The sequence below is a fragment of the Mangifera indica genome, chromosome 5 (assembly GCF_011075055.1).
Source record: "Mangifera indica cultivar Alphonso chromosome 5, CATAS_Mindica_2.1, whole genome shotgun sequence".
NCBI classification, from domain to species: Eukaryota; Viridiplantae; Streptophyta; class Magnoliopsida; order Sapindales; family Anacardiaceae; genus Mangifera; species Mangifera indica.
Window position 1 is genome coordinate 15,985,043 of NC_058141.1, and position 14,501 is coordinate 15,999,543.

General features: G+C 34.9%; 3 protein-coding genes across 3 annotated transcripts; 1 reads left to right on the top strand and 2 right to left on the bottom strand.

Moving 5' to 3' along the window:
- Positions 1–577: 577 nt before the first annotated feature.
- Positions 578–2,708, bottom strand: LOC123215401 (omega-hydroxypalmitate O-feruloyl transferase-like). Its single transcript, XM_044635469.1, has 3 exons — positions 2,549–2,708; positions 1,919–2,371; positions 578–1,652 (listed from the first exon to the last, which is right to left on the bottom strand). The coding sequence occupies exons 2-3, from the start codon at positions 2,360–2,362 to the stop codon at positions 795–797; spliced, it is 1,302 nt and encodes a 433-aa protein (XP_044491404.1). The 5' UTR covers positions 2,363–2,371; positions 2,549–2,708; the 3' UTR covers positions 578–794.
- Positions 2,709–4,080: 1,372 nt separating this feature from the next.
- Positions 4,081–10,368, bottom strand: LOC123215402 (protein DEK-like). The gene is made up of 11 exons (XM_044635470.1): positions 9,625–10,368; positions 9,502–9,535; positions 8,237–8,316; positions 8,060–8,119; positions 7,693–7,803; positions 7,538–7,618; positions 7,352–7,426; positions 5,243–5,771; positions 4,761–4,858; positions 4,642–4,672; positions 4,081–4,560 (listed from the first exon to the last, which is right to left on the bottom strand). Exons 1-11 carry the CDS (start codon positions 10,048–10,050, stop codon positions 4,391–4,393), a joined length of 1,695 nt encoding a protein of 564 aa, XP_044491405.1. The 5' UTR covers positions 10,051–10,368; the 3' UTR covers positions 4,081–4,390.
- A 1,563-nt stretch (positions 10,369–11,931) lies between these two features.
- On the top strand, positions 11,932–14,289 carry LOC123215937 (60S ribosomal protein L7a-2). The gene is made up of 7 exons (XM_044636254.1): positions 11,932–12,082; positions 12,494–12,541; positions 12,630–12,831; positions 13,208–13,377; positions 13,496–13,624; positions 13,704–13,796; positions 13,923–14,289. Exons 1-7 carry the CDS (start codon positions 12,080–12,082, stop codon positions 14,052–14,054), a joined length of 777 nt encoding a protein of 258 aa, XP_044492189.1. The 5' UTR covers positions 11,932–12,079; the 3' UTR covers positions 14,055–14,289.
- Positions 14,290–14,501: the final 212 nt, after the last annotated feature.

Here is a 14,501-nt window from a genome sequence, read left to right on the forward strand (position 1 = left end):
TTAAAATAATATGATTTACCGTTTAATTCGATTTGTCAACCCTAAACCCAAACAGAAAACTGTTTTTAAAAAATTTATCAATCTAAACTAAACTATAATTTTTAAGGGGTCCGATCTTATTTTTATGATTAAAATTGAATTATGTACACCCTTAATTACAATTTAAACTGTAATTTCCAAAAGTGGACATGAACATAATCAAGTCTAAAGACTCCTTAGTTTAAGTTCAATTAGAATAAAAAATAGTTCTATTTGAGTTTAGCTCAAATTCGTCAAGCCAAACACCCATACTTCGAATTCGGCTTGATTTAAAAAATGAGTCGAATTTTCCTACTTGAAATTGACTTTAATTTGAACTAAATAAATTTGAGCCGAACTGACTTTTAAGATCAAGTTAGATCTATTCGAATTCAACCCTAATTGTTTATATAGATAATGATATATTTAATAGTATTGATAATAAAGTTATTTTGCAATACTTTAAAAATATAAAATCATGTCAAAGATAATTATAAACATACAAGTTAATAAATTTGTATTAATACAAATATTTGAATTTATTTATACTTAAAACATATTTGTGATATTCTAATTTTGACCTTCTAAATTTTATTTATAGGTTTGCCACTATATCTTACACATACAACATAAATACATCGAAAATAAGACATCAGTTTGCACTGTAGAATTGTATTCTTCCTTCCACTCAAACCATGTGCATTTCTGGCTCAACAACTTTTATTTTTCCAAACACTTATAATTTATTTACTGGTAACTCAATCCTTTGTTTATCTTCATATCTGCACTAATTCCTCAAATCTCTTCATGGCAGAAGCTGGAAAACCCAGAAGCACATTTATGATTTCCCTGTCTTTTCCATGAGATTGGAACAGAATCACTTCCTTCTGAGGCAAAGCCACAGGACCAGCATAAATTGGCTCTCCCCATCCGAAGTTTATAGTGTTGAAAGGAAGTCTAGTCCAAGTTGTGATAGGAAGAGTTGCAGCCAAAGATGGCCTGGCTCTTGTTATTTCTAAATAGTCTATAGCAGATCTCATATAATTATCAGTAACCATTAGAACAGCCTCTTGAACCAGTCCAACAACATATGATAGGGGATTTTTCAAAAGGTCACCTGCAGTGCACAGTGCACTTGTCAATACAATTCCATTGCCCGCGTAGCCTTCAGGTAATGGAGGTACAAATCTTGATCGTCCATCCACAGGGAACAGGAGCTTTGTCTGTTGATCAGGCTTCATGTTTAATGCCTGACATCGAGCTCTCCACACGAAAGCTGAGAGTACTCCAAATGCTGTGCATTTGTTTAGCTTTTTATCTTCCAGGGCTATTTTCTTGAGTTTTTCAATCTTTTCCAGGTCAAATAGAAAGGAATTATAGCGCATTTCTTCTTCGTAAAGTTTGCTGGTGTTTGATATATCTTCAATCTGTGAAAATTCATGATGTGGAAACTCTATCTTAGGTGGTTTTCGGGCTTTCAGGATGGTTCTATCTAGAGCTGGAGGCACCTTTAGAGGCAAGCCTCTGGCAATTTCACCCCATGAATTCATAAAATCCATAGCACCAATCCCGTCTAACATACAGTGGTTCATGGACATCCCAATTATAAATCCCCCACACTTGAACTTAGTCACCTGGAAGAAAAAAATTACAATTTGTTGCACTTCATGATGAGCAAACTACTTATTTCAATACCAAAAATTATATAAATATATTAGATGGATCCAAATTTGAAGAAAATGAAGATATTTTAAATGGTAAAGTTTGTTATGCACAACCCAAAACTGAGCAGAATTGGGACAATCAACCATTTTGATTCTTGTATATTTTCAAATGTAAAAGAGAGAACATCTCTTTCACAAGGCTTCCTTTTTAAGTCCATTCAGTGAAAATATCAAACCTGAACCACCAGGAGAGGCATCTGAAGTAGGTTCTGAGCTCCAGGAATTTCATAGACCAGCTTACCAAGAGTCTTAGGATCAGGCTTTGCGATGTCTCCTATTTCTTCAATAGTACAGTTTGCTTCAGCTTCAACAAAAACAGCACCTTCACCTGTGCAGTCCACTATCAGCTTCCCCTCTACACTGATAATTAACTTCCCCGCAAGTGGGTAGTAGTGAACGAGTAGTTTGGACAAGGAATTCTTGACAACTTCCACAGCATCCTCATTTCCTCTTGAATCTGATTTAAAACAGTAAATAGTTTGAACGATTACCGCGACGTTCTGATCAAGGTTTGAGAGGAAATACAGGCCTTTATTTGTCTCCTCAGCAGGAGGAACCAAAGTTGGTTCTCCTTGCTTTACAATAAACTCAAAGGTAGTAGTTTTAGCACCCGCCATCATAAGTCGCACCTTAAAAACCGAAAAGTTACCATTGTTGAGAAAGAAGAAAAACAAATTATACAAAAAAGGATAAAGTAAATTGCCAGTCATCATGTTATTTGTGCAAATGCAATGTTTATTGCATAAACAAACAGTTATGATCTTTTACAAATAAAGAAAGAGTGAATAGAAGAGCTAAACTCATACCAGAAATTAAGACAAAAAGGTAGGAGTGAAGCTGTAAACTGATATCTTTCCGAAGTCGGGTAGAAGTTATATAGGAAAAATGGAAACGAAATAATTAAAAATTAGTTAAGCAGACATTTCAAGCTGATAAAGACAGGGTCTGGCTCATACATAAACCCTCACTGATTGAGAGGATACAACATTTATTTTCAACTTTTCAAGTGTTATTATGGGCACTGTCCTTTTTGTTCAGATTTTGCAAAGGTGAAAGGCCATATGGATTGCGGTAGGCTACTTGCATCAAAACCAAAACTATACCAGTCAAGCGGAATTTGCATGGCAAGAGAGAAAAAAGGGACTGTTGGCGGGTTGACCTGCAGAGTTGGGTTACTTCATCTACTTACATTGATTTTAAAGACCTCTCCTTTTCAACTTTTATGGAGTAAATTATGCTGCGATCGGTTTACCGCATGTATACATTCTCTCTGGTTTGACAATCATCAGGGGCCAGGGCCATGAAATGAACAAAAATTTACGCAATAAAAATCTTTTTCGTACCTGCACAAGTTGAATGACCAAATTTATTAATTATGAAAACGTCGTCAATTGGCCATGAGGGGTTCATTACGTAAAATAATGCTACGAAACAAAAGAAATCGTCATCTTCAAAATACAACACGTAATATCTTCACCGTTATATTGCCTAATCAAAAACCAATAATAATAATGACAGCAACGGCTAAGCACAATTCAAATATCCTAACCACCTCGACTCTCGAATCACCCAATTCAATTCTAATCTACAAGTACAGACATCATAACGAGAGATTAGCGGATGAATAGCCATGAAGGCCTAATGACAGCAGCCAAATGCGGCTATGGCTGGCCCGTGTTGTAGCTTTCACCTAAATTTTTAAGTTGCCGACTGGGCGGCGAACGTGTGGATTTAGGATGTGGATATTGATTTTTTAGGTTATTCTAATTTAATAATAATGTTGAATTTAATTTGTGGACAGTTTCCTCTAATCATAATCTTATTGTTTTTTTCAAAAGAGCGATGATCAATTATCGTATTACTCCCAATTTAAATATATTTACATTAATTCTAGGAATTTTTTTACTTTTTTAAGATATTTACATTATACTTTTTTAGGATTTTTTTACTTTCTTATATTTCACATACCATCAATCTCTGCCGATCCAAGCATCTACAGTATTTATAACAACATTCAAAGAATTCCTGAAATTTTTCACCCAAAAATCTCTGGCTTTATGGAGACCTTGGACCACATCTTCAAACTCAAAATCATGCCTACGCATGAATGGTTAAGTGCATCCTTCCAAAACCTGAAAAAAGAAAGTAATATGAACGAATCCAAAAACAATTTCATCCTTAAGCCGCACATATTGACAAGCATCTCCATGTAGCAAGGATCATCAAAGTTTCTTCAATAATGCTGGAAATTTTAGATTCCTATAATAAAATCAGCAGTGTAGGCAAACCAGCAGCATAGCAACATCTATCTAATGCTCATTACAAAGTTGCACTTCAATTAAGATGAAGAATAAAATCTAATTAAGACTAGCTATCAAATACAATTGAAAGATAATTTAATATAAAACAAGCAAAAAAGAAGGCTGGAAAAAGAATCCTAATAAAGGCCATGTCAGCAGCAAATTAAGAGTTACTAATGCTTATGGTACAAAGGTAGTTGAATTTTTCATCTGGATATGGCCATGAGATCCAGACAGTAACACCAGTTTATCATCCACAGGAGCTGTAGATGAAACATCTACTAGTGAGTATACATGGCTAACAAGTTCAACAAGGTCCTTGTGTAGTTTCTAATCATGCACAATTCTTTACGCATCATTATCCCCATCTTCATCTTTGTCAGCCTCACCACCAGCTGCCACATTCTCCACATCTTCCTCCACTTCATCTTCTTCATCAGTCATGTTATTTATGACATCAGTAATGATATCCTTTACCTCTGCTTTCCTATGCATTAGATCTAAACCAAAGTGGGTACCTAATATAACCACATACATAATATACAATTAGTTCATTATTCTATAATTATCATAATTTATCAAGTCAAAAGAAACCATACCAAGCTGGCGGAGAATATCTGACAGTGTTGCCTGCATTACAACATAGAAATCTTAAAAAAGGACTTGCATAACTTTGATCCAAAATCACAAACACTGGGAAATAGGCATTATAACTTACAGTATTGAAATCAACTTTCTTCAGAATATCTACAACAACAGCATGCATCTCTTCTCTGGTGGGTTCTGCTTTAGCCTTCTTGCTAGTTTTTCCTTTACCTATTACTCCAACATCAATTTGCAACAGATATGTTACCAATTTAAAACTATTGACAAAGTTTTGAACAAAAATTGAACCACTCCAGATACCAAACTTTGACCTTTGCATTCAAAAGCAAAATTCAAAATATACTTAATTTTCGGTCCAAGGGAGACCTTGAACCAGGAACCACTTATACATAAATGTTTTCTCCAATAGCACCAAATTCATTCCATTTGAGAAATTGACAACTATTGTAATTGGAATTCTACCCATTGCAGTTCCCAAAATGCAGAATCATGTGCAAGCTGTAACACAGACATTTCTCAACTACCGAAGTTCAAAACCAAATCTAAAAACTTTAAAAGCTAAGAGCAAAAGATAATAAACAGATAGCAATGCACCTTGATCCTTGGCAGAGACCTTCACAGCGGGTGACTTGCTTGACTGTTTTTTCCCCTGAACTTTTTCCTTGCCAGCAACACCTGTATCCTTTTCTTTTTCCACTCTCTGCCTTTTGGATGCAGATCCCTTTGCTCTAGAACTTTTGTCAGCATCTGTAACACCTTTCTTTGAAGTCGAACTAGGAGATTTTTTTGTGGATTTCATGGGACTTTTTACAGGTTTTGTCAAGCTGCCCTTCTTAGCAGGCATGGATTTATCCTTGCTTTTAGCCCCAGAACTATCCTTAACAGTCTTCTTCGATGAACTCTTTTGACTTGGCTTCATTCCCTTTGGTTCATCCTCTTCATCAAATTCACTCTCCTTGTGAGCACTCTCTTGCTTTGGTGCTGTATCATTGTCATTGTCTTCCTTAGAATCATCTTTAATGTCTGGTGATTCAACTTTATCATCATCTTCATCTTCTTCCTCAGATCTAGATGACTGCTTACGTTTTGCTCCCAATTGGGATTGGGATGTTTGCTTCGGTTTCTAATGAGCAGAGACAAACAAATAAGGAAATCAAGTGTAACAGACAAAAGGTCATGCAAAGAAAAGATAATGATTTTATGACTCGGAAAAGAGATAGATAATATCAGCCTTCAATTTCAACAAGATCAGAAATATACAGATATTACAACGCTCTCCAACAAGTTCTACATTTAAAAAAGAGAGATTTCCTGATAATGACAAAAGGTCCCCCAAGCATTGGCAAAAGAGATCAATAGCATCCATGACCCACAAGAACCTATTAAAACAAGTACTACAACAATAATTATTCTTTCTTCCCTCCCACGATTGAAAAGACAAACTTACATTCTTTATAAATTAGAGAGTTATCATTATCAAACAGTTTCTATGTATTACAATATTTCCACTGACACAGCAAATTTTAGAAGAAAGATTTTGAGCTATAAGTAGATGACAAATCCAAATATTAAACTTATTAAGATTACACCAATCTTAAAGCTGACATCATCCAAAATTTAAAGATGTAATCAACCTGATAAGAGAGTAATGTGGATATAAAGAAATGAAAAGTGACTTAAAGAAAGATTCAGAAAAAAAGGGAGGCCCTATGCCATAACCAACCAAAATGTACCTTAAGCGAAATACATATTCCAAAAGATGAAACAAGCAAATTTGGCATATCTAAATAAGGTTACATGGAAGAGCCTAAACATGTAAAAATGGTTAAACTTTCATAAGCCTAACCAAAAAATGAATGTTAGCCAATGTAACACATGTTTGGTAACACAAAAATGAAGGTACACAAATTAAAAGATTCTTAACAATATGAAAAACCAATAACTCGGTACACATTTGAAATCTATTGTCCCCACATCACAAACTCAACAATAGAAAACAAGAGGCCATCAGAACAACACAATGTATCTAATTAATAATGTAATATGAAGAACATTCTTGCTTGATATCACCCTGATGCAATCAATAAAGTATATATATTGACATTTGTTATAGTTCATTGAATTCAAGCAAACAAAAGGGTTCCACAGAGTGAAACAATATCAGGAATCTCAGAAACCACATAACAACTATTCTTTACTGAAGACTGCTACCAGCAAATGATTAAAAAAGCTTTCTATCCAACCTTATTGATGCAATAGCTTAGGACAGATGCAGAAAAAAGATGCACTCATATCAATTTGCAAATAAATAGGAAGGAAGTCATCACATGTATTATAGAAGATTTTGATATATTTCAAAATCAGATGATAAAAGAAAGCAAGGCTTCCTTTCATCGATGAAAAGTTCAGATATATCAGCTCCAAGCAGGATGAATCAGGAGAATGAACACCTTAATGTTATCTGTTAAATTGTCATCACAAATACAAGTTTCTGAGTTTGAATAATCAGGCAACATATATAAAAACAACCACATATACCAGAAAAATTCCATCTTTCTTTTTTCAAGGACAAAATAATTAAAATTTCCCATTGTACCAGAACTACTATACACTATTAGAGCAAACCCATGAGTACAACTTGTAGCAATTAAAACTAAACAAGAAGATGAATCTAAAGCTTCTAATGCTAATAAAAGAACAAACCTTGGCCGATGTATCTGATGCTTCAGAATGACTAACACTTTTACTTGGTGTGACCTTCTGACGCCTTTTACCTTTCTGAAATCAAGATGAATCACAAATTTCATCAATATTGAAATTAGCAACTAAAGATCACCTTCAGGCCCAATTATTTGAAAAAAAAAAGGAAAAAACAAGATAATTTCAAACCTGTTCCTTCTCAGAGAGCAAGACATCAGTTGTAGCATGGGGACATTCCAAGAATTCCAATAACTTTACAGAGAGTTCTTCCTGGAAACATAACTCAGTCTATTAGATCATATAAATAAGTCACATTTAAAGTTAAACAATCTTGTTAGTATGACCTTTCTCACAACAGTCTTATTTATGGGAATATTGAGCACATCACAAAAGTCCACAAGTTTTTCTTTAACACATTTGTCAAGCTTCTCCTTCACTTTAGTCTTTTGTTTTTCCTGCAAACATGTACAAAAGAACCAACTAATTTTAAAAGAGATTGAATTCACATGGTAACTTTTAAGCATGTTTCATCCAAAAATTAATATGTTTTTTTTTCACAGAGGAATCTCTCAATTTTCCCCTTTTTCCAGCATCAGGGTTAAAACACTATAGTTATGTGGATTTTTAAGCACAACGTGCTATTAAAGAAAATTATGTGAACAAACTCCATTTAGACACACACAGTAGAACTCAATACATAACATAAAATACCTCATTCTCAGCCCAGACATATCCTGAAAACTGGCCAATATTTTTCTTTAGGGCATGTGCCTGCAAAATAAGACACACTGACATGTTACAAAGCATTTGTTCCTATTCATGCACCATATGTACAGACTTGATGATGTCAATCAAATATGGTGCAGAAAGAGTGTAAAATTCAGTTACCTTTGCTTTCTTCCCAAAAAGTACTGAGTGAAGCATCTTTAGATTGTCATCTGGTTTTCTCCTGGACAACTTGAAAGCCACTGAAACAGTCTCATAATATCAGGAAAAAAGGCCAATCTGTTGTAATCAAATAGTTTAATGAAGTTGATAATAACATCCAACAAACATCTGCAAGACCAAAGAATCTGAAAGCATTATCCTATTATTCTACAAAAATAAAACCTTACATATGCCTAATATCACACAAAGCTCAAAAGGTAGCTAATCAGTACCAAATCCTGAGGTACTAATTCAAAACCTTTCACAAATTAATTCAAGCAAAAATTTAAAAAATGACAATTGAAAATTCTTCAATGCAAAAGAAATAATATTAGGGCTGGATTCGAACCAAGCCGAGCTTGGCTCGGTTCACATAGAGTTGGCTTGAGTTCGAGCTCGACCGAACTCGGTTAAGACTGGCTCGTTTCGGGCTCAACCGAGCCGAGCTCGAGCTCGGTTCATTTTTTGTTATCAAAACGACATCATTTTAATACATATTGATCAAAATAACATCATTTTGTATCAAAAATTTTAATTAGAAAATCTGATTAATAGCTCGAGCTCAAGCTCGACCGAGCTGAGCTCGGCTAAAGCCGGCTCGTTTCGGGCTCGACTCAGCTCGAGCTAGCTCAACTCGAATCCAGCCCTAAGAAATATAAACTGCACCTGGTAACCTATGATGCACTCAAAATCCTTAAGTTGTAAAGTCCCATGAACATTGTAAAAGGCAAATGAAGTATGGCATCACCACAAAATTTAAATGAGACAAGATACTACACTTCAGTCATACATTAATGAACATCTGAACCAAAAAGGCTTAAAGATGGCCAGTGATATGTTCTCTGACCAGTTCTTAACTAATGATCAGATGTGTGTGTAGAGAGAAAGGCATCAGTTTTACTAATTCATTTATTACACTAGAATAATACCAAACACGTATTCATATGAAAGAGCAAAACTCCACACTACAACACAGCAATCATCCCAGTCATCAAGAAATGCATTTTAAATTTTTAACATGCATTTAAACAGCAAATCCCCATCAGTATGATAGGTGTGGTCAGCAAGCACTTTTGGGTCATGAAAAGTTTAGAGCATATAAAAAGCAATGCCCATCCAGTGGCCTCATTTTTCACTATATAACAATTCCCTAGTGTCACAGAACGACTAGTCTAATCGACATTAGAATCTACCTAAGTTTTTTGAAAACAATAATTCAACCATACCGTTTGGAATGTCCTTAAGCTGCATGCCACGACCCTGGAAAATCCACAAATCCGCACATAATCAGAGCATTGCAATTTTACAACAAGCTTAATCATTAAAACTCCCTTTGAACGACAGCGTACCTTCTCAATGGACACAGGCTTGGTTGCAGACCTACCAGAAGAAGGCGCAGAGTACCTCTCCACGACCTTCCTCTCCCTGGTGGGTCGCTCATTACTTGGAGTCACTGGCTCTGGCTCTTTATCTTTCTTTGATTCTTCCAATTCTTGACTCAGCACCTTGGACTCGGACGTTTCCTCATTCGGCTTCTTCACACTGGACTTTCTTGACCTCTTGCCTTTCCTGTATCCTTCCTCTTTGTCTTTAGGCTTCTCCTCTTTCTCTTCAGGCTCGTCACTTTCATTGAGAACCTCATTTTTCTCTGCAAGTTGGTGACTTTCTTCTTTCTTTTCGTCAACTTCCATTTGCCCGTCCTCTTTGTCTTTGCCTTCCACTTCGGGATCTGGCTCATCGTCTTGTTTCTTGTCTTCTAGGGTTTCGCTGGCCATGGAAAATATGAAAATCAAGGAAGATCGAAACTTTAGGGTTTCAAGTAATTAAGAAGAAAGAAAACCCTAGAGATCGTAGATGGAAGAAGAAAAGAAAGGAAATGAAACGGTTCAAAAAGTAAGGTCTTCTAAGAGAGTGAGTGACAGAGTTAAGACAGAGACAGAGACAGAGATTTGGCAAGAAAGAGCGGGGCTAAGAAAGGGGCGGGGGTTCAAATTTTTTTATGGGAAATTTGAGAGCGGGCTTTGGGGTTTTTTGTGCTATTGCAAATCGCGGCAAAGCTAAAAAGCTGATATCAAATCATGGAGCCAAAGTTTCCACAAATTATATATATCTCTTTATGAAAATTTATTTGAGTAATTACAACTAGTGACGAATTACAAAATCAGTACTTAATAAGTTTCTTCTGTCCTTAAAGGATAAGGGACATGAGTAAATATTCTAGTCTAAGGCAGCAAGAAGATCATTTGAATCTTTACATCATGTTTTCTTTTTTATTCTTTTAAATGTCGAGAAGGGAATATAACCTTAGCATTCTTAATTATGAATTATTTCAATATTATATATATTCATTCTTTAGTTTAATTAGAATATAAATAAATCGTCAAAACCGAATAAGAATTTGAATCAATGATTCTCCAATTATCCCAATTTGGTTGTAATTTTCCCTCTCAAAAACTATAATTGTAAAAGACTAATAGAGATGGGAAAAGTCATAAGACAAATACATACAAACTTAATCGTGTATTACCTTATGTATTCATCTTTAATAGAGATTATGTTGTAATTATTAGCAAATAGTTATGATATGATCATAGACATTCAAATTATTGAGCAAAATCATGTTAAAAATGATGTACATCCTTTACTTTCTTGTTTCTCCTTCATATTTATTTATAATAAACATCACATAATCCTTGGGTCTTTACCATTGTTATTTTAGTCTTACTTATGCAATACTCCATCTTATGTCATCTTATGTCTTGTTGGTAACAATAAACCTTATTAACAGAAGATACTCTAAAAATTAAGTTAGTTGACTATGATATTTAAATAACTCTTAAATATAGTTGAATTTGAGTTAAATTAAATTTAAGTTCACTTAAGTTTTGAACTCGGTTTGACTTGAGAAAATACACATTTAAGCTCACAAAGTTCTTCTTAAAATTGTTCAACTTCAACTCACTTAAAGGGATTTGGGCTCAAGTTTGAGCCAAACAAACTTTTAAGCTTGAGTCAGTATTGTATCTAAGGAAAAAATGATTAAAATAGTATTTTTTTGATATATATTAATCAAAACGATATTCTTTTAATTAATTATATTGAATTTTTTGGGTTTACAATTTTGGTGAACTGAATACTTTTCAAGCATGAGTTCGAATTCGAAACCATTTATCTCATTAACTTATAAAAAAAGCCATGTTTATACATAAATAGCAAAGTTATTGAGTTAAAACTTTTGATAAATGTAGATTTACATAGGAGGATTATAGTATTGTAGAAATTATATCAAAACATTTTAACTATAGAATGACTATATATATTTTTAATATAATGTTTGAAGTATGTGAGACTACGTTAGTCTTCCATTTGTCACCTTTCTACCAGCTTAATCCAAAGAACAATTCATAGGTTATACGAGAGTCCGTATCAATGAATTGGAAAAAAATTAGATAAAAACAAAGCTTAAAATAGGAGGTGAAATTAAGCTTCAAAATGTGGGCTAAATGAAATGGGCCCAAACCCATTGTAAATAAAAGTTTGTAAAACAAGGCTATAAATTAAAGGGGAAGAAGCGCGGTTGGTTGGGGCATAAAGATTTATGGGGAAACCAACCTAGCACGGCCCAGGATGAAAATTCTTTTGCGCCACAATGTTGCCCTGAAATTACGAAAGTGGCCATATGTATATACGACCGTAACCTAGCTATAAAAAACCCTTTCCAGCTATTTCACGAAGAGTGACCTGGCTAGGGTTTTTCGTTCGCCGTTCTTCAAAACCACAAGCCAAGACTAGAATCGGCACGAAATGGTTAGTGAATCTGTAACCCTAATTCTCGCACTATGTCAGTAGAATCTCTTTGATGCTTATCACTTGATCTTGTTTCAGTTTATTATTGTTGCAGAAACTTTATTGCTGCGATTATTGTTTTGTTTTGTTTATTAGCTGCAAACTAAGTTGTTAGATAACTAAATGTTTTACGGGAAGATTGAATGTTTACCATTAGTAAAAATGACCATCTCACGTTTTTTGATAATTTATTTCTTGAAATTTAGATGCAAATTATTTTATGACGCACAAGATCTCCATGCAATGTATTCATATTGTGAACTTTTCTGGAGAATTCATATCTTTATTTTTAATAAATGCACCTTAAGTGCTTGTGAAGTCTATGACTCTGGATATCGGGCTTCTTTATTTCTTACACGTGTTGTGTTTCAGGCTCCAAAGAGAGGAGGAAAAGTTGCTGCACCAGCAAAGAAGAAGCCGGTATTGATTATGGATTTATGACAAGTCAGAATTTATGTATTTTGCATTTTTTTTTTTACTTACTGTTCTGTTGATGTTGAAATTTTAGGAGAAGGTCGTGAATCCTTTGTTTGAGAAGCGACCAAAGCAGTTTGGTATTGGAGGGGCTTTGCCTCCAAAGAAAGATCTTCACCGTTATGTGAAGTGGCCTAAGGCAATTCGTATCCAGAGACAGAGAAGGGTCCTTAGACAGAGGCTGAAGGTGCCACCTGCTTTGAACCAGTTCACCAAGACGCTGGACAAGAATCTGGGTTAGATCAAACTGTTTTGTTTATGTTTTTTCAGTTTGTCTTTTGTATTTGTATTGATGTATGGGATTGCTTTGTTATTTCTGGAATTCAAAGTGTTTCTTACTTTATGATCTAAGCACCAGGGATGATGCTCTGTAGGATAGATCTCCATTTGTTTTGCTTCACTCATACAAAGTTGCAAGCCAACAAGTAGCACTTATCTGTGGTGTATCCAAGTGTACATTTTGCCTGTTCTTTCACTGAATGTGAAATGCATTATTTCTGACCATCACCGAGCCTTTTGATCCTTGTCTAATAAGTTTTTCTTTTCAAATTTAATTTATGACAATTTAACATTATGCTAACTATTTTTGTACGTGTATTATTCTTTTTGCAGCTACTAGTCTCTTCAAGTTGCTTCTGAAGTACAGGCCTGAGGACAAAGCTGCCAAGAAGGAACGTCTTTTGAAGAGGGCTCAGGCAGAGGCCGAAGGAAAAACTGTTGAGGCTAAGAAGCCTATTGTTGTGAAATATGGTCTTAACCATGTAACCTATCTTATTGAGCAGGTTTGGCTAATTGTTTTATCAGATTCAATGTGTATAGTATCATCGTTCACCAATAAATCCTGCATTCCTTACCCAAGGTATCTGAAAATGTTTAAAATGCTTTGTATTTTCTTTGCAGAACAAGGCACAATTGGTTGTGATCGCACATGATGTGGACCCGATAGAGTTGGTTGTCTGGCTTCCTGCCTTGTGCAGAAAGATGGAGATCCCTTACTGTATTGTGAAAGGGAAATCACGTCTAGGATCGGTAACAGCAGTGTGAAATTTGTTCTTCTATTGATGTCATGAGTTTGAAGATTTAATTTTATATAAATTGCCACTTTCAGATTGTCCACAAGAAGACAGCTTCTGTCTTGTGTTTGACCACAGTCAAGAACGAGGACAAGCTGGAGTTTAGCAAGATCCTAGAAGCCATCAAGGTACACTTGAGCTTCACTGTTGTGCAAAGATGACTTTTTACACTCAAGCAAAATAATTTGCTTATATTTTTGGTCTGAATATGATATATTGATAGAAATGATTAAAATAATTCTGATTTATTTCAGGCAAACTTTAATGACAAATACGATGAGTTGAGAAAGAAATGGGGAGGTGGTATCATGGGCTCCAAATCTCAGGCAAAAACCAAGGCCAAGGAAAGGCTTCTTGCAAAGGAAGCCGCACAAAGGATGACCTAGAAATTTTGCCGAGTCCTTGGTCTTTCAATCTGTTGATTTAATGTTGTCTTTTTTGGTGAAATGGTTCTATGTAGTCGACTAGAATCTACTCTTTTAAGTTTCACATGGAATATGGTTTTAAATTGAACGGCTAAGTCACCCTTAGTTATTTTTATATGCTTTGCGCCCTAGGTATTGTGCTTTTTAATATCAAAAACATTATCAAATGCAGCAGTGTGATCTATCTATTCCATAACGGTTGTGGTTAACAGAATCGTTTTCTGCATTTAAAATTGGTTGTTGAGATCTTCCTAATGACGTAATATGTTTGGATTTGTGGGCATTTCGTGGCAATTTAAGTTTGATACTCTTTCGCCATTCCAGGTGGAGAAACGCGGATTAATGTCGTCTAACTGGCTTTCTCTATCATTAGTATGATTTCAATCGTTTTACTGTTTGGATACACTT

What these genes read in the sequence shown, in the direction of transcription:
- LOC123215401 (XM_044635469.1), bottom strand. Translation starts at nt 2,362, where the DNA reads ATGATGGCGGGTGCTAAAACTACTACCTTTGAGTTTATTGTAAAGCAA. An exon ending in TGCCTCTCCTGGTGGTTCAG is followed by an intron (nt 1,653 to 1,918) that starts GTTTGATATTTT and finishes TTTTTCTTCCAG; the next exon opens with GTGACTAAGTTCAAGTGTGG.
- LOC123215402 (XM_044635470.1), bottom strand. Translation starts at nt 10,050, where the DNA reads ATGGCCAGCGAAACCCTAGAAGACAAGAAACAAGACGATGAGCCAGAT. An exon ending in TTTTTGGGAAGAAAGCAAAG is followed by an intron (nt 8,120 to 8,236) that starts GTAACTGAATTT and finishes CTTATTTTGCAG; the next exon opens with GCACATGCCCTAAAGAAAAA. An exon ending in GGTCTCTGCCAAGGATCAAG is followed by an intron (nt 4,859 to 5,242) that starts GTGCATTGCTAT and finishes TTGGAGTAATAG; the next exon opens with GTAAAGGAAAAACTAGCAAG.
- LOC123215937 (XM_044636254.1), top strand. An exon ending in GGAAATCACGTCTAGGATCG is followed by an intron (nt 13,625 to 13,703) that starts GTAACAGCAGTG and finishes TGCCACTTTCAG; the next exon opens with ATTGTCCACAAGAAGACAGC. An exon ending in AGATCCTAGAAGCCATCAAG is followed by an intron (nt 13,797 to 13,922) that starts GTACACTTGAGC and finishes GATTTATTTCAG; the next exon opens with GCAAACTTTAATGACAAATA.